This window comes from Budorcas taxicolor, chromosome 17 (assembly GCF_023091745.1).
Source record: "Budorcas taxicolor isolate Tak-1 chromosome 17, Takin1.1, whole genome shotgun sequence".
Lineage (NCBI taxonomy): Eukaryota > Metazoa > Chordata > Mammalia > Artiodactyla > Bovidae > Budorcas > Budorcas taxicolor.
This window is the reverse complement of record NC_068926.1, coordinates 10,676,430-10,694,627: the sequence shown is the minus strand read 5'-3', so window position 1 is coordinate 10,694,627 and position 18,198 is coordinate 10,676,430. Positions and strand designations below refer to the sequence as shown.

General features: G+C 41.7%; 1 protein-coding gene across 1 annotated transcript in view; it reads left to right on the top strand.

Annotated features, from left to right (window-relative positions):
* The window catches only part of ARHGAP10 (Rho GTPase activating protein 10), a 373,897-nt gene that overhangs the window by 300,090 nt on the left and 55,609 nt on the right, over positions 1–18,198 (top strand). Inside the window, exon 19 of the mRNA XM_052654355.1 lies at positions 16,048–16,195. Coding sequence (XP_052510315.1) covers positions 16,048–16,195 — 148 coding nt within the window. The remainder of the gene's footprint in view (positions 1–16,047; positions 16,196–18,198) is intronic.

Below are 18,198 nucleotides of genomic sequence, written 5' to 3'. Positions count from 1 at the left end.
ACAGAATAGCTGCTACAAAAGTGATCCGGGACTTCCCTGCTTGCCTACTGGTTAAGACTCTGCTTTCAATGCTGGGGGAGCAGGTTCGATCCCTGTTTAGGGAACTAAGATTCCACATGCTGAGTGACCAAGAAGAAGAAAAAAGAGAATGATCAGACCCAAAATATCTGTGTTTCTGAGGGTGAGAAACTCTCTGGACCGATGTAATTTTCCTACAGAGTGTCTGGTGGGGATGATATTTTTAATTTAGTTAAGCACACTTATTATATCAGCATGTAAGATAGAGATTCTCAAAGTGTGAACTGGGGTCCCCCGAGACCCTTTCAGAGGTCTGTGAGGTGACTGCCTTTTTCACTTATTCTTTACAACTGTAGAGTGGAGTTTTCCAGGGGTGATGTGACATCTGGTGTCAAAACAGATTGAATGCAGAAGAGAGATGAGAATCCTGCTGTCTTCATCTAAATCTGACAAGAAATAGACTCACAAAATAGAAAACAATGCCATTTTTTTCACTGCATTATTTTTGTTTTGGAAAATAGTTATTTTTTTGTAAGACAGTATGTAATGATTGTTTAATCAACAAATATGTCTTTGAAAAATTTTAAATTTTAATTCCTATTTCTAACACTGGGAATATCATTAGCGAGAATCCACACAAAGGAAAGTTCTTTGTAACCTAATCATTTTTAAGAGTATAAAGAGGTGCTGAGATTACAGATTTTAAGTGCCTTTGACTGGTCCGTATTTCTTCATTTTCTGTGCAGGGATACCCTATCATGAGCCACAGTTTCTAAGGCCTTGATACAGACTCACAGACTTAAGAGGGTGGGCTTGTGGTTGACAAGGGGAGTTGAAGGGAGGATGAATTGGGAGGCTGGGATTGGCATATGCATACTACTATATATAAGATAGATAACTAACAAGGACCTACTGTTTAGCACAGGGAATTCTCCTCGATACTCTATAATGATCTACATGGGGAAAGAATCTAAAAATGAGTGGATATATGTTTGTAACTGATTCACTTTGCTGTATACCTGAAACTAACACGAGATTGCAAATCAACTATACTCCAATATGAAATAAACATAGGTTTAGAAAGTGAGTTCAAAAAATAGGGAAGAAAAAGAATGTAGATGTACAAAATGTTGATCTGAAAAGCCTGAAAGCCTTGGACGGAAGGAAATTAATTGGCAGCTTCCTAGTTAACCTGCACAGTCCTGGAAATTCTTTCTGCTTTTCCAGCTGCTCGCCATTCCTTTAGAAATCAGTCCAGAGCCAAAGTTGGAATCTCCTTTTTTCAAAATTGTCAGTTTCGGGCCCCTGGTCCCATTCGCATATACCATCTCTTGGTTGCACAGTTAAGGTTGTTGTTATCCAGTCACTAAGTCGTGTCAGACTCCTCGTGACCCCATGGACTGCAGCATGCCAAAAAAAAGGTGGAGTCAAGATTAAATTTTTGAAAATATCTTTGGCCCTTTGATTCCTGGGTTGGAAAGATCCCCTGGAGAAGGGATAGGCTACCTACTCCAGTATTCTGGCCTGGGGAATTCCATGGACCATATAGTCCATGGGGTCGCAAAGAGTTGGTCAGGACTGAGAGACTTTCACTTTCACTTTGGCCCTTTGAGCGGGCTTTCCTTTCAGGCCCTAAAGCGTTGGAAGCATCCTTAACCTCATGCAAAATATTTTGAAATCTGCTCACATGAAAACTAAGTCTGGCATCTGAAGAAGGGATAATACTGTTTCATAGAGTAAAAATGGGGCTTAACTCTTGCACTTTTGCTAGTTTTTGAAATCATGGCTACTCTGGTTAACTAATTCAAAACTTCATAGAGATCTGTGATTTGGTCTAGCTTGGATAGATAAGCTTTCCAGTAATGTTTGCTTTTGCCCTTTCATTCTGCCATGGAGGTGGAGGGAGAATCAAGTTCTGCCATCGTGAAGTGTGGAAGGATAGAGTGATTGAATGGGGCATTGACTTGTGTTAATAGCGTGGTGTTGGAGTTGCTCGAAGTCACTTGGTCTGGTACAACCCTTCAAATCAGGAAACTGAGGCTTAGAAGCCTGAGTTACTCTGCAAGGTCGGAGTTACTTTGCAAGTTGTGACAATCAAATGGCAAGTTATTAACAGTACTTGTCAAATAAGCAAGGTCATCATTTAACCTTTATGGCCTTGGGGCCCTTTATTAGTAGCATGATTACACACAAATTATTTAATTTCTCCAAACATCTGTTTCCTCAGGTATACCATTGAAATCAAAATAGCAACCTTATAGGGTTGTTGATATCTACCTATTTACATAATACCCTTTCTGTTCCAAAACTGTCTTTTGAAAATTTTCAGACCCATTAGCAAGGTTGCAGCAATAGTACAATAAAGGTTTGTAAACCCTGTACAATGTAATTATTATAGCTATTGTTGTGGAACCCTTTGAGACTAAGTTCCCTTACATCATGAACCCTCATTTCTTCAACATTTGTCTTACAAAAACAAGGACAAGTTCAGGAAGTTTCACATGGACACTGTATTGAATATATTGTGATTCTAAGTGTGGCCATAGTCCAGCATGTCAATACAAATTGGGAATTTCTTAGAAATTAGAATTCGGGCCCCCACCCCAGCCTGCGAATTAGAATCTGTGTTTTCACAAGACCTCCAAGTGAGTGAACATGCATCAGTGTTTGAGAAGCACTAATGTATGGGTTATCCATATTCATGCTTCACCAGTCGTCAGATGATAATTTACAGAAAAATTGCCCTCAGTGCAGGATCCAATCCAGTGTCGTGCAGTGTATTTAACAATTGTCATGTCTCTTTCATCTCCTTTCATTTGGAACTGGTTTCTCCGTCTTTGTTTTTCATGATGCTGGTACGTTTTTGTTTTTAAGATTTATTTATTTTTGGCTGTGCTGGGTCTTCACTGCTGGCAGGCTTTCTCTAGTTGCACCGAGTGGGGGCACCTCTCTAGCTGTGATGCGCAGGCTTCCCTTGTGGTGGAGCACGGACTCTAGGCGCACAGGCTTCAGGAGTGGCACCCAAGCTTAGCTGCCACGTGGCATGTGGGATTATCCTGGAGCAGGGATCGAAACCATGTCCCCAGAATTGGCAGGTGGATTTTTAACCACTGGACCATCAGGGAAGCCTGATACTGGTACTTTTCAAAGTATGCGGGCCAGTTATTTTTCAGAATGATCTGTTTTTACTTTTTCTTCACAGTTAGATTCTGGTTATATATTTTGGGGCAATAGACAAATAATGTTGATTGTTCAGAATCCTTCTGCTGGAAAGTCTTGAATGGCTGGGGACTGGAATCACCTGGAGGTTTCTGTAGTAACTCACCTCTAATGCCTGGGCTGGGGTGACCAGAGAGTGGGCTCCTCTGGGTCTGTTGAGCAGAGGACGTGCACACGAGCTTCTTCCTGTATTTTGAGCTTCCTTATAGAGTGTGGCAGTCTCAGGGCTCTGAGCGAGGATTTCAGCCAACAGGGCAGAGACCAAAGGGCCTTTTGTGATTTAGCATCAGAGACCACAGAGCATCACCGAGCATGTGCTGTTGACCGACTCAGTGGGCAGCCTGCCCAGCCTCAAGGGGAGGGGACAGGGACACTGCTTCTTGTTGGGAAGAATGTCGAGGGATTTGTAGCCATGTTTTAAGAGTGGGATGCCATATGTACACCTGTGACTGATTCATGTTGATATATGGCAGAAACCAGCCCAATATTGTGAAGCAGTTATCCTCCAATTTAAAATAAATAAACAACAACAACAACAAAAACTCTTGCTATGGGTGGTGACTGCCAGATTTCTCAATCGTAAATGCATTGATCTCTTTGTAATTGATGATAATTGATCCATTAGGAGATATTCCAGAATAGTTAAGAATCCATTCCCTCCAGCAGGTTTTTACCCTTTTAAGTTAATATTCATTGATGTTAAGATTTATGTTACATAAAAATCTTAAACATAAGGTGCTCATCTCTCAGTAAATAAGCATATACATAATGATAAATTGTTGGAATCTTTTGTGATAAGGATAATCATGCGTGACCCAATTTGACAGGTTCTAAACATATGGTAGCAAATAGATGGCGAAACAGTGGAAACGGTGACAGACTTTATTTTCTTGGGTTCCAAAATCACTGCAGACAATGACTCCAGCCATGAAATGAAAAGACGCTTGCTCCTTGGAAGAAAAGCTATGACAAACCTAGACAGCGTATTAAAAATCAGAGACATTGCTTTGCTGACAAAGATCTGTATAGTCAAAGCTATGGTTTTTCCAGTAGTCATGTATGGATGTGAAAGTTGGACAATAAAAAGGGCTGAGCATCAAAGGATTGATGCTTTCAAACTGTGGTGCTTGGATAGCAAGGACATCCTAAAGGAAATCAACCCTGAGTATTCATTGGAAGGATTGATGCTGAAACTGAAGCTCTAATACTTTGGCTACCTGATGCGAAGCTCCAGTACTTTGGCCACCTGATGCAAAGAGCTGACTCATTGGAAAAGACCCTGATGGTGGGAAAGATGGAAGGCAGGAGAAGAAGGGGACGACAGAGGATGAGATGGTTGGAAGGCATCACTGACTCCATGGACGCGAGTTTGAGCAAACTCTGGGAGTTGATGGTGAAGGACAGGGAATCCTGGCGTGCTGTAGTCTGTGGGGTGTCAAAGAGTTGGACATGACTGAGAGACTGAACAAGTAAACAAAAACATTTCATACTGATGTTAAGTGATACTTGATAATTAGAATATCGACAGCACAACAGGAAAGGGCTCTGCTCTCTTCAGTGTGTGGTTCACTGGCTGTTTTATCCTGACCGTTCTCTCTCCTTCCAGTTAAAGGAATATACTTAACGCATCCTTGCACCCTTTGTCATTATTGGAAACATTTATGTCAAAGCTGGTCCTAGGTGAAGTGAGCTCAGTGGAGGGAAATCTTCCCTTTTTCACTTCAAGCACAGCTACTAAATAAAGATGGAGGATGCACAAGTTCCAAACTGAGCTGGAATCCAAGCATCTAAGCATTAACCTTCTGAGATGTTCCCTGTAAGAAACGGGAACTAGGTAGAGTGGATGCTTTCATCACAGTTAATGTTTAAGAAGATGAATTCTGCATCCGCACTGAAGGAAAGGCTACTTTTGGTCTCCAGTATGTATGCCCTTCATGTAGCCTTGAGTTGGCAAAGATGAAGGTCTAAAACATTGGGTTGTTTGGAATGTTCTTAAAATATGTACGCCTGGTTTCTAAACCCTTAGTTAGAAACACGTTTCACTTGGGAGGTTAAAATCTAGCTGGGCCCTAATGTGTTGAGAAATCGAATCTTGCCCAAAGCTTGTTTCTAACAAATGCATACAGCAGAGGTCACCTCTCAAGTACAGCTAGGGACTGTGTTCTGGTAAACTCTAGGAACCTGGGCTCCACATACAGTTGTCCTGATGGGTTGATTCTTTAAAGAGACAGGTGTTGCATGGGAAGAAAAGGCTTTGAAGAATAGTCATCAGCATTTTAACAGAAATGGTTTTGTGTGTGGGCTGAGGGGTGGTTTCGTCTTTAAAGAGTTTTTTTTTGAGTGTTTATCAGAATTTCTGCAAGGAATATAATGTGTATTAGTTATCACTTCTGTAACGAATAAATTGTAATTTGAAAGAAACTTGCTATTAAAAACTGACAACCTAGTCCCATAAATTTTAGAAGCAGTGATAAAATATAAAGGCTGAAATTACAACTCACCTCTCCCCTTATGCAACTTCTCATAAAATCCCACCATTGATCGCATACAGAACATGGTTTTGCTTTAGGCGTTTTAGGCATTTTATTCTGATAGCTAAAATGGAAAAAAAAAGTGGGTTGCATTATCTCTTAAATATGTGGGCCATGCCTGGAGGCGTGCATATTTGGAAAAAGATTTCAGATGATTCTGTTAAATGTAATCATATGCAGGTCTTCAGGAGATGTTTTCTTCACTGATGAAAATTCACGCGTTTCCTTTTGTAGAATTAGTAGGTCCAGGGCTTATTTTTCTTTTCAGAGAAATGGTCATTGCTGCCTACCCAAATGAGTAGGAGTCCTGACTTACATGCCCAAAGAAAAAAATGTCATTAACCTTGATGAGTCAGTTCTAAATGCATTTACTTATATTCAGTTTAAAGCTGCACAGGTAACATTGAGGACAAGTCCTACTGTTGTCATAGCCAGAGCTAGCCCTGGCTGGCAGAGATCTCTTTTTGCAGATGCTAGGCTTCCTGTGTCCTGATCTTTTGTGCCGCTGTTAGGACCATGTGATTTCTAAGGCAGGCTTGAGTCCTGGAAAGAGGCTAGAGTAACAGAGAAGTAAAAGAACCTCAGGAGAAGTTGTACACCTAAATTGAAGGAGAAGGAAGAGGAAAACAAAGGAATATCATGTGTGGAATACGCTGTATTGTTGACGTGGTGTATGTTTCTTCAGTGTTATTCTAGGCTTCTGTAGGAGAAGTATAAGCTTTCTGTTTGCATGTGAGCAAAGGACATAGTGATCAGAAAAAAATTCTAGCTAACCACTGGCTCTTTATTCAGTTAAGAATATTTGTAGACATTTGGGTTATGAAAGTCAGGTTACAGCTGTGTTTGGGAAAGTGTTTTCTTCTGACTTCAGAAAGTGTATGCTTGCGTTTCCCAAATGTTTGCAGGTGCAGATTGATTTAAAAAAAATGCACTTGGAGTGTTTTTAAAGGTTTGTAAACTAGAAAACAACATGTTAGAACTGGGAATATGTGTTTGCACTGTGAATGTAAGAACGATGCAGTTTTGGCTTAATCAGGAGAGGTTCCCCTCATGAACTGATCAGGGAGAAAGTTATTTGGTGAGCGTATGTGAATTTCTTTAATACCAGTTGGTTCCAGCATGTTATCAGTTTTTATTCTTCTTGCCTCTTTTGGTCTTTGTGGAACACTGGGAAGACCAAAGCACTGATGTTGCATCTGCAGTTTGTGTCACTGAAAAAATATGGGGAGGGAGGTGGGAGGGGGGTTCATGTTTGGGAACACATGTAAGAATTAAAGATTTTAAAATTAAAAAAAAAAAAGCCTATGGTTTGGGTGGGTTGTTTTGGGGTACGTTCCATTTTATAAAGCTTGTTGGTAAAGGTTGTCATTTACTGAAATCTTGAAGGCAAGATCCAGAGTCAGTTATGTATTCTCCTATTTGGAACACAGAGAGCTGCAGAAATCAAAGTATACATTGTCCTAGGACTTGGGAAAAGGTCGGAAAAATGCTACTGGATCGCCAGGGAAGTCCCCACAGTTGGAATCTTAGAAAGAAAAACAGCTCTACCAATTTGATAAATCCCTCCCCACCCCGTAGTGGGGCTTCCCAGGTGGCACTAGTGGTAAAAAACCCACCTTAATCCCCGGGTTGGGAAGATCCCCTGGAGGAGGGCATGGCAGCCCACTCCAGTGTGCTTGTCTGGAGAATCCCACCGACACAGGAGCCTGGTGGGCTACAGTCCATGGGGTCACAAAGAGTCAGACATGACTGAAGTAACAACGCGCATGCAAGGATCCCCCACCCCCACCCTCAGTACACTTTTTGCCTTTCTTTTCTTTTAGGGGAGATTGTAAACCAAAACTGTTGCTCTTCAAACATTCACAGTGAGTCAGGACCACTGTCAGAGCCGGGGTCCAGGGGATGGACGCCCCGGGGCTTGTCGTGTCTCCCGATCCTTCCTCCTGCTCGTTCTTCCTGGACGCCCCCCTCCCGCTCCTCTGTGACAAAACGGAAACAGCCTCGTGCTGGTGGGAGTCAGCAGAAGTGGGAGCAAGCCCCTGCACTGGGCTCCCATGTCAGCCTCCTGGGTCTGTGTGTTGAGGCTTGTGCCCAATAATGCATGTGAAAGCACTTTCAAGAATTTCAGCTACTGAGCAAAAATCTCCCCAGTGAGGAAGTGCATGCATAAAGGATAGTGTGTTGGAAAGAAAGGGTCGGTGCCAGCGTGCTGAGAGCGGGCAGTGAACGCTGAGACCTCCGTCTGGGAATGAGTCTGCTGTTAGCTGGTGGTGTGAATAGAATATGAGGGAATCTTTAGCCACAGGGACTCAGTCTGTTCCACCGAGATGCAGGCGTGAGGGAAGCGATAACTAGGAGCCTTTGCAGCTCGCCGATTCTGAGTTTATTCTCCAACCAGAGTAAAACTCGAAGCCTTAGACTGTTGCGAGGGTCTAGTCTTACTGTCAGTTGCTATTATGAGTGCTAGTTAAATTTTCTGTAAAACGCACATTTAGTCTTGGGGTAATGTTGATTCCAGAACAGACAGTAGGATGTTTTCAGAGCTCTCGGTGTACTGTTCACCCCCCAGCTTAACTCTGCAAGTATGTTGTAGATGGATCGGTCAGGGTTAGAGTCACACCGCCCCTAGGTAACAAGTGTTCGTCTAGAGACACTAGAGACTCTGAACTGAAAGTAGTATTTGGCCATTTTGTAGTTTTGTGTTTTATTTAAAATTTTTTATTTTTTACATGATTGTTTTTTGCTGGGAAAGATTGAGGGCAAGAGGAGAAGGGGTTGACAAAGAATGAGATGATTGGATGGCATCGATGGACATGAGTTTGAGCAAACTCAGAGAAATAGTAGAAGGCAGGGAAGCGTGCTGCAGTTCATGGGGTTGCAAAGAATCGTACACAACTCACCGACCAAACAACAATACAGTTTTCAAAGATGAACCTCCCTTTACAGTTATTACAAAATACTGACTGTATTCCCTATGTTGTACAGCATGTCTTTGTAACTTATTTTACACCTAATATTTTGTACCTCTTAATCCTTTACCCCCGTGTTGCCCCTCCCCCCATTCCCTCTCCCCACTGGGAACCACTGGTTTCTTCCCTGTGAGTCTGCTTCCTTTTTGTTACTTATTTGCCCTAGTCTGTCGTATTTTTTATTTTTTTTTAATTTTCATTGGAGTATAGTTGATTTGCAATGTTGTGTTAGTTTCAGGTATATACCAATGTAGTTTTGTATTAAAAAAAAAGAGATTGGATATCTTATTTGTCCCGCCTTTCTATATTAAAGGCTTACTAAGGAGAAAGTGCGCTGATTTCCAATGTCATCTTCTTGAACCTGTTTACAGATAGATGTAGTTATATGAGATATGGCATCACCAGAAAGGACATAAGATGAATGGGGCCTGATATAACTGGGTTGTGTTGGAGGTGGACGGGCATGGTGATGAAGACCGGCATGCTGGCATCAGGAAATCTGGGCTCAGATCTTTGTGAGTTAAGCATCGGCCACAATGTCAGTCACACTGCAAGTACCCAGTAGTTGCAGCTGTTACTATTCAAGGTGCCAGGAATATACAAACATATTAGTAATCTCCCTGTCACAAGAAAGACCACTGACCTCTTCTAGAGAAAGAGCTTTCTTAAAAAGAATGACCTCATTCCCCTTAACTTCCTTTACCCATGATGGTGGTATTTAGTTGCCAAGTCATGTCCGACTCTGAGTGACCCCATGGACTGTAGCTTCTCAGGCTCTTCTGTCCATGAGATTTCGGCTGAACCAAATGCTCTAGGCTCGAGTTGAATACTAAAGTGACATTTGTGGAAGCCCATTCTTGTTTCCTCTTCTCTGCAAAGTATTTCCGGCAGAGGTCGCCTGGTCGTTTCCACTCAGGCCCCTGGTAGCAGAGCGTGAACGACCCAGGGAGGTATTTACGTGTATGGCTGCATCCCTTGGGTATAAACATCCAGTTTGTTAAGTCTGAGGAATCTGTGACTCTGAGCAGTCGTGCCAGACTTCTGTTTGTGCTAGCACTCTTCGAGTAAGCGCTTCTTTACCTGATAGGCCTACGTGTGGATTTTTGTGTGTGTGTGTGTTTGTTTTTTTTTTTTGTCATTGGATTGTGTGGTTTGAGTTTTTCTTCTGTTGTAAATACATAGGTACTATGGAGAAATTTTCTACCATGGAAAAAACAGATTTTGAGTAGGCTTGATTTGAGTTCATCTTTTGCCCTAGAGCAAAGATGTCATGATGTGGCGAAGTTGGGAGAGTCGCATGATTTTGGAATGAGACTTGGGAGGTAGAGGAATTTGCATCCGTGCAGTGGTTCTGGAATTGGAAAATCAGTGTTAAAGCAGACAAACGTCTTGACTATATAGAACAAGATAAGCTAAATTTTAACTGTTAGAATCAGATTGCCAGGAAAGAAGACAACACTTTAAAGGAAATAATTTACTCTTTCTTCCTCTTTTGAATTTAAAAAGAATATCTTTTAAAACTAAAAAAAAGAGAAAGTATCTTTTAAAATAATTTCTGAAGTTTCAGAGAGAACCATGAGAGCATAGATTTGCAGCCTGAAAAAAAAAAAAAAAGAATTGGGAACTGTGGTCGGTGCATTGGCAAACAAGGTTAAATACACATGAAAGGTAATGTATTCTTGAAATGTCTAGGAGAACAGAACACAATGGTGGTAACTCTGTGTAGATAATCTCCAGATGTACTTTCCTGAATAGATATAGGACAATATAATTGGTGGTTTTTTCCTTAAGAATTAAATTTGTTTGTTTTTTAAATGGGCAACAGGAGCTTTGAAATCAGAGTTGAGAGTTACTATACCAACTCTGCCCTCTGGGCCGACTAGACTATTTAATCTTTGAGCTTTTATCATTTTAAAAAACCATGAGGAGTAATACTTCTCTCAAAGGTCCTTGAGTTCCTTGAGAATGTTAAACTGTTACAGAGAGAGCCTACCACCTAGTAGGTGTTTATTAAATGTGAAATGTATTGAATGATAGAGGAAGTAATTTAAATTTTAAATTTCAGTGCGAAAATACAAAAGTAAATATTTGAAACCATTGTGTGATTCTAAGTGACTTGGCAGTTTTGAGGAGGTGCTGTTCATTGCTTCCTTTTAGTCCGTTGCTTGATGAGCTTTTCTACAAACACTTTCAACTAACTAAACTGAATTTAAGGGATTTTCAATACCTCAAAGAATTAACAACCTCTTAAAATGGCAGTTGAGTAGGGCAATAAGGATCTGCCTTCATTTTTATTATCATTATTTACTGGATGTGATCCCATTATAAAACAGTAGTTACTATTTATTTCTGTTACTTAATGGTGCCAAGTACTGTACCAAATGCTTTATAAATATCTCATTAAATCCCTGTAATAACTTGAGATGTACATATTATGGCTCTTACTATGTAAATGAAAAGATGAGGAAACACTCTTTTAATAATATGTCTAAACCTCAGTAACTGGGAAGACTTAAAAACCAGGATAGTACCTTCTCAGGTTATCATCTGTGTTTTGGAACCCCGCAATCTGATAATGGGCTTCCCAGGTGGCTCAATTGTAATGAGTCTGCCTGCCCAGCAAGAGACATAGGTTTGATCCCTGACTCTGGAAGATCCCTTGGAGAAGGAAATGACCTGGTGTGCTATAGTCCATGGGGTTGCAAAGAGTTGCGCACAACTTAGTGACTAAACCACCACCAGTTCAGTTCAGTCGCTCAGTCTTGTCCAACTCTTTGCCACCCCATGGACTGCAAAATGCCAGACTTTCCTGTCCGTCACCAGCTCCCGGAGCTTGATCAAACTCATGTCCATTGAGTCAGTGATGCCATCCAACCATCTTATCCTCTGTCGTCCCTTTCTCCTTCTGCCTTCAATCTTTCCCAGCATCAGGGTCTTTTCCAAGGAGTCAGTTATTTGCATCAGGTGGCCAAAGTATTGGAGTTTCAGCTTCCGCATCAGTCCTTCCAATGAATATTCAGGACTGATCTCCTTTAGGACTGCCTGGTTGGATCTCCTTGAAGTCCAAGAGACTCTGAAGAGTCTTCTCCAACACCACAGTTCAAAAGCATCAATTCTTCAGCACTCAGATTTCTTTATAGTCCACCTCTCACATCTGTACATGACCACTGAAAAAACCATAGCTTTGACTAGATGGACGTTTGTTGGCAAAGTAATGTGTCTGCTTTTTAATATGCTGTCTAGGTTTGTCATAACTTTCCTTCCAAGGAGTAAGCGTCTTTTAATTTCATGGCTGCAGTCACCATCTGCAGTGATTTCGAAGCCCAAAAAAATAAAGTCTGTCACTGTTTCCATTGTTTCCCCATCTATTTGCCATGAAATGATGGGCCTGGATGCCATGATCTTATGTTAGGTTTGAAGCCAGCTTTTTCACTCTCCTCTTTCACTTTCATGAAGAGGCTCTGCAGTTCCTCTTCATTTTCAGCCATAAGGGTGGTGTCATCTGCATATCTGAGGTTATTGCTATTTCTCCTGGCATTCTTGATTCCAGCTTGTGCTTCACCCAGTCTGGCATTTCCCATGATGTACTCTGCATTAAGTTAAATAAGCAGGGTGACAGTATACAGCCTTGACATACTTCTTTACCAATATTGAACCAGTCCATTGTTCCATGTCTGGTTCTAACTATTGCTTCTTGACCTGCATACAGATTTCTCAAGAGACAGGTCAGGTGGTCTGGTATTCCCATCTCTTTAAGAATTTTCCTCAGTTTGTTGTGATCCACACAGTCAAAGGCTTTGGCATAGACATTAAAGCCAAAGTAGATGTTTTTCTGGAACTTTTCTTGCTTTTTCTATGATCCAGTGATGTTGGCAATTTGATCTCTGGTTCCTCTGCCTTTTCTAAATCCAACTTGAATGTCTGGAAGTTCACAGTTCAGGTACTGTTCATTGAATCCTTGCTTGGAGAATTTTGAGCAAACCACCACCACCACCAATCTGCTAATAGGTTAGCTCTTCGAAAGCTAATTCACGTAGAGTTTATTGAGAGAATGGTGGGTCATTAGAATCTTTGAAACATTTCATGCCTAATTAGGAATTGGGAAGATCCAAGGAATTGATTGCATATGTCCAGGGCTAGTTTTTCTGAAACAACTTTTCTGGTGTTTCAATATAGATTTAGTCCATCCAAGAAAAGTGGAATGACTGTGGAATGACTATCTAAATAATTGTTTCTCAGCCTTGACTACACAAAAGAATCACCTGGGGAGCTTTAAAATGCAAATCACAGAAAAACAGAACCACCCCCACCCCCCTAAAAGCCCAATCCCCATTCTTAGATATACTCCCTCCTTCAGTTTTATAATTGACATATAATGTTGTTTTAGTTGACGGTGTACAGCTAATTTGATAAGAGTATATATTGTGAAAAATTACCCCAGTAAGTGTAGTTACCATCCAACATCACGTCACATAGTTGCACAATTTTTTTTCCTGTGATGGGAACTCTCTTAGTGACTTGCAAGTATATGATATAGTACTGGTAACTATGGTCACTATGCTGGACTTTCCACCACCAGAACCTATTTATTTTATAACTCAAAGAAGTTTGTACATCTTGACTACCTTCACCCATTCCCAGAGCTGCCTCTGGCAGCCACCAATCTGTTCTTTGTTCCTATGAATTTGTTTTTTTCTGAGATTTCTTTCTTTTTAAGATTCCAGTGTAAGTGAGATCATGTGTGTCTTTATCTGTCTGACTTATTTCACTGAGCACAGTGCCCTCATCCACACTGTTGCTTGTAGCAGGGCTTTCTTCTTTTTTATGACTGAGTAGTATTCCCCTTGGAAGTACTGATGCTGAAGCTCCAGTACTTTGGCCACCTGATGCCAAGAACTGACTCGTTAGAAAATACCCCGATGCTGGGAAAGATTGAAGGTGAGAGGAGAAGGGGACGACAGAGGATGAGATGGTTGGATGGTATTGCCGACTCTATAGACATGAGTTTGAGCAAGCTCCGGGAGCTGGTGATGGACAGGGAAGCCTGGCTTGCTGCAGGAAAGGACTGAGCGACTGAGCTAACTGAATATTCTCCTAGATGCTCTGATGTAAACTGAATTGTTTCGTATCATCTGGATGCCCAGCCCAGGGATGTCTCGGATCAGCCCCCCAGGAATCTAGGAGTCACACGCCTGGGCCTCGATTTGCTTGGTCGTCTGGCTCTGCAGGCTGGGACTGCTCTCACACCGCACTCCCCACCCCTCACCCTGTGTGGTGGGGGAGGAAGGGGATGCGAAACAGGGGTCAGCATTCACATCATTCCAATCAGTGCGACCTTCTAGGAAGGTCTGCTTAGAAGGTTATCAGCTCTCCAGCACTGTTTCTTCATATATACCCTTTCCACTGTTTATGCTTTGGGGATACCTGCTCTGTGTTGTTTGATTTCCTGTTCCAGTAACGTCCCAGAGGCAGGTGCCATGTTTGCAAAGATTGAACATAAGACCACAGGCTCTTCCCGACTTTGGTCGCACGCAGGTGCTAGTTTCTTTTCATGGGATCAAGTTTCCCCGTCTTTTCTTCCCTCTTTTACCACGGTCATCCTCTTCACCGCCTAAATTCTCTCCTGTTCCCATCACTCTGCAGCCTTCCTCAATTGCAATGATGACACATGGTGGTAAAGCCAGCTGTGCACAATAGTGTACACAGAAGGGGATTTTTTTAAGGCAGATAAGTAGTTGCTATTTGCCAGAGCACCCTATTGGAGCACAAAGTCTGTGGAAATATGGTATTAGCAGGTTACCAGTTGGAGCACAAAATTAAATTTTCACAAGCAAATATTTGTCCATAGTAATTTAAACCATTTTTTATTCCGTTTACACATGAGGGGGCAGTATGGTACTATAAAGCAAAAGCTCTGTTGAAATTGTTTATTTCTGTTGGTATATGATAGCTTTTAGATGAGACCTTGTAGATTGTGAATATAATTCTGACATGTTGGTTAGCCAGTAAATGTGATACGTATATGTGGTACCCTCACTTGTCTATATAGGTTGTACATCTGTTTTTATTCAGATGCATAAATAATAATGCCCGTGCAACAAGAGGGCTTTCACTCAATGCCTTTTATTGTGAGTTTTATATTTATGGTTTATTTAAAGCTAGCTGACTTTCTCCAAGTATCTACATTTAGAACGTCAGTGCTCTGGAGATACAGTGTCGGTTAGGGTGATGTCTAAATATTTTATATTAGGACTTCATTGAAGGCTGAAAGGACTCCAGTGTTGGGGATGGGAAGCTTCTGAACTCAGGTCTTGGCAGCAATGGAAATTATATTGTAAATCACCTCTATGATATGCTTCCCTTTATGGCACAGTTTGGAGCTTCCCAGGTGGCACTCATGGTAAAGAACCCTCTTGCCAGTGTAGGAGACTAAGAGACATGGGTTTGATCCCTGGGTAGGGAAGATCCCTGGAGGAGGGCAGGGCAACCCACTCCAGTAGTCTGGAGAATCCCAGGGACAGAGGAGCCTGGCGGCTACATATAGTCCATAGGGTCACAAAGAGTCAGACAAACGACTTAGGATGCATGCATTGTGCAGCTTGCGATTCTCAAAGAGAAAAATTTGCTAAGAAAAGAATCAGCACATTTTAATTAATGTTGTTGTTGCTGACAGATGAGTGACACTAGATAATGAAGGTGCTGATATTCTAGGTTTCAAAAATAGAGGGGAAATATTTAAGGGAGGTTGGAGGATATTAAACAAATTGATTAAACATACAGAGCATTTTATGAAAAATGTATGTGGACTCCGAAAGGTAATTTCACAAGCACACGCTATTTTTAAATGTGTAAAAAATATTTGCAGTTGTATGTTTCTGTTTATGTAGTTTGAAAAAAAATTGAAACTAGCATTTTGGCATAAATATAACCCTGTGTGAAATTGAATGGGATATTTGTTTTTAGTGTTTTATCCTGGTTACTTCCTTTGTGGATGAAGAGCTGTGGTATTGTCTACATCTGGTGGAGATAATTAGACTTGTTTAGTTTGGGCATGACTCTATTTTGAAATATAACGATTTGATGTTGCTTTTACTTACTGTTAATGAGAAATTTTATTTTGAAATCTTCTGTTAAAAAATAAATACAAGATTTATGACTTATGCCCAAAATTTAAAGGCACGGATATTTGGCTCCAGCAGCCCATTTTGGATGGACTCCAAATCAAATGTTGTTTGGGATTGGTATACTGTTGCAAAACCCAAGTTTCTGTTCATGGAAAACAATTAATGTCCTTTGTGTTTTGATGGCAGATTTTTAGGACCCCGCCTGATGCCACATTGCCTGAGCCAGGCCCCCTGTCAGCACCCCCAAATGCTCCGCCAAGACAATCGAAGAGGCAGGGCCAGAGGACTAAGAGACCCGTGGCCGTATATAATCTCTGTCTTGAACTGGAAGATGGTAAGATGTTCGTTACATTTTTCTTCTTGCCTTTGTCCCTAGGGCAGGCCATGGTTTCCCATCCTTTGTGTTTTTAGCTTCCTTCTACCCTTAAGATTATAATTTTTTTAGATTAACGGGGAGGGTAAAGCTTTGGTGTCAGGGAGAGCAGGCACAGTTTCAGTTTGTGTTTGTCTTTGTTATGCGTGGTTTTTTTTCTACTTTGAAACAGACAGCTTACATTTCTTTTTTGGGAGGCTTGTGTGACCTCCTGTGAGGTTACATAACCCTGAGACAAATGGAAGAGGAGCTAAAGTGAAAGCAGGTCTTTTGCGAGAGGAGCAGATCCATCTGATGTTCAGTGTGTTGAGATCAAAGGCGCAGGTCAAGGTTGCGCTAGGTCTGTGCTTCTGCACCATCCTTGCCCCAGTTTTCTGACTTTCTCCAGAGGCAGGTGTCTTATCCTGTGGCAGGGGTGGCAAATTGACCACGGTTGGGGCTTGACTGAGTGGACCAAGCTACACTGGGACTCTGATCAGTGGAAGCCCTCACTTTCCATCCAAACCACCCCGTTCCAGCTCAGTGTTGTCCTCTGGTTGCCACCTGTCTCAGTATTGCCACCTGTCTCAAATTGGGATTTTAAACAGTGATCCTTACAAAACAAGGCTGTGAGCTCATTGGACACCCCAGTTGCTGATTGGTAACCATGTGGTCATTGGTGTGGAGAATAGGATTGAAACTACCAAGATTTTATTGGTTTGGAGGTATGAAGTGATTGTCAAAGGGAGGGAAGAAACTAAGATAGAAACAAATCCAGTACCTCCATCATAAGCAGCTGTATAGCTGATATCCAAAGATCCAAGCCAGCAAGTGACATGTGTCTTTAACTCCCACAGGGTCTGTGCAGGACGGCTCAGAATGCCTCCTGTAATAACAGTGAGGGCTAAGGCGTTCCAATATTCTTTTAAAGTATTTAAGACATAACATGCGCGTGATACAAGTGTTAGTTTTACAGTCACATCCACATTTTCCAGAGTAAGGGCATGATTTGTTGTGTATTCCCTTAGTCGTGTCCAGCTCTTTGTGACCCTATGGACTGTAGCCCGCCAGTCTTTCTGTCCATGGGATCCTCCAGGCAAGAATACTGAAGTGGGTAGCCGTCCCTTCTCCAGGAAATCTTCCTGATGCTGGGATCGAACACAGGTCTCCCACATTGCAGGTGGATTATTTACCATCTGAGTCACCGGGGAGGCCCTATGATTTAAGGCAACCTCTGATTTCAGAGCTGCCTTTTAGTCCTTAGTTTCAGCTTCTGAGTCCAGCTAACTTTTTTTTTTTTTCTTTTTCTTTTTTTTTATTGGTTTTGCCATACATTGACATGAATCCACCACGGGTGTACATGCGTTCCCAAACATGAACCCCCCTCCCACCTCCCTCTCCATAACATCTCTCTGGGTCATCACCGTGTACCAGCCCCAAGCATGCTATATCCTGTGTCGGACATAGACTGGCGATTTGATTCTTACATGATAGTATACATGTTACAATGCCATTCTCCCAAATCATCCCACCCTCTCCCTCTCCCTCTGAGTCCAAAAGTCTGTTACACACATCTGTGTCTTTTTTGCTGTCTTGCATACAGGGTTGTCATTGCCATCTTTCTAAATTCCATATATATGTGTTAGTATACTGTATTGGTGTTTTTCTTTCTGGCTTACTTCACTCTGTATATAGGCTCCAGTTTCATCCATCTCATCAGAACTGATTCAAATGTATTCTTTTTAACAGCTGAGTAATACTCCATTGTGTATATGTACCACAGCTTTCTTATCCATTCATCTGCTGATGGACATCTAGGTTGTTTCCATGTCCTGGCTATTATAAACAGTGCTGCGATGAACATTGGGGTACATGTGTCTCTTTCAATTCTGGTTTCCTCGGTGTGTATGCCCAGCAGTGGGATTGCTGGGTCATAAGGCAGTTCTATTTGCAATTTTTTAAGGAATCTCCACACTGTTCTCCAA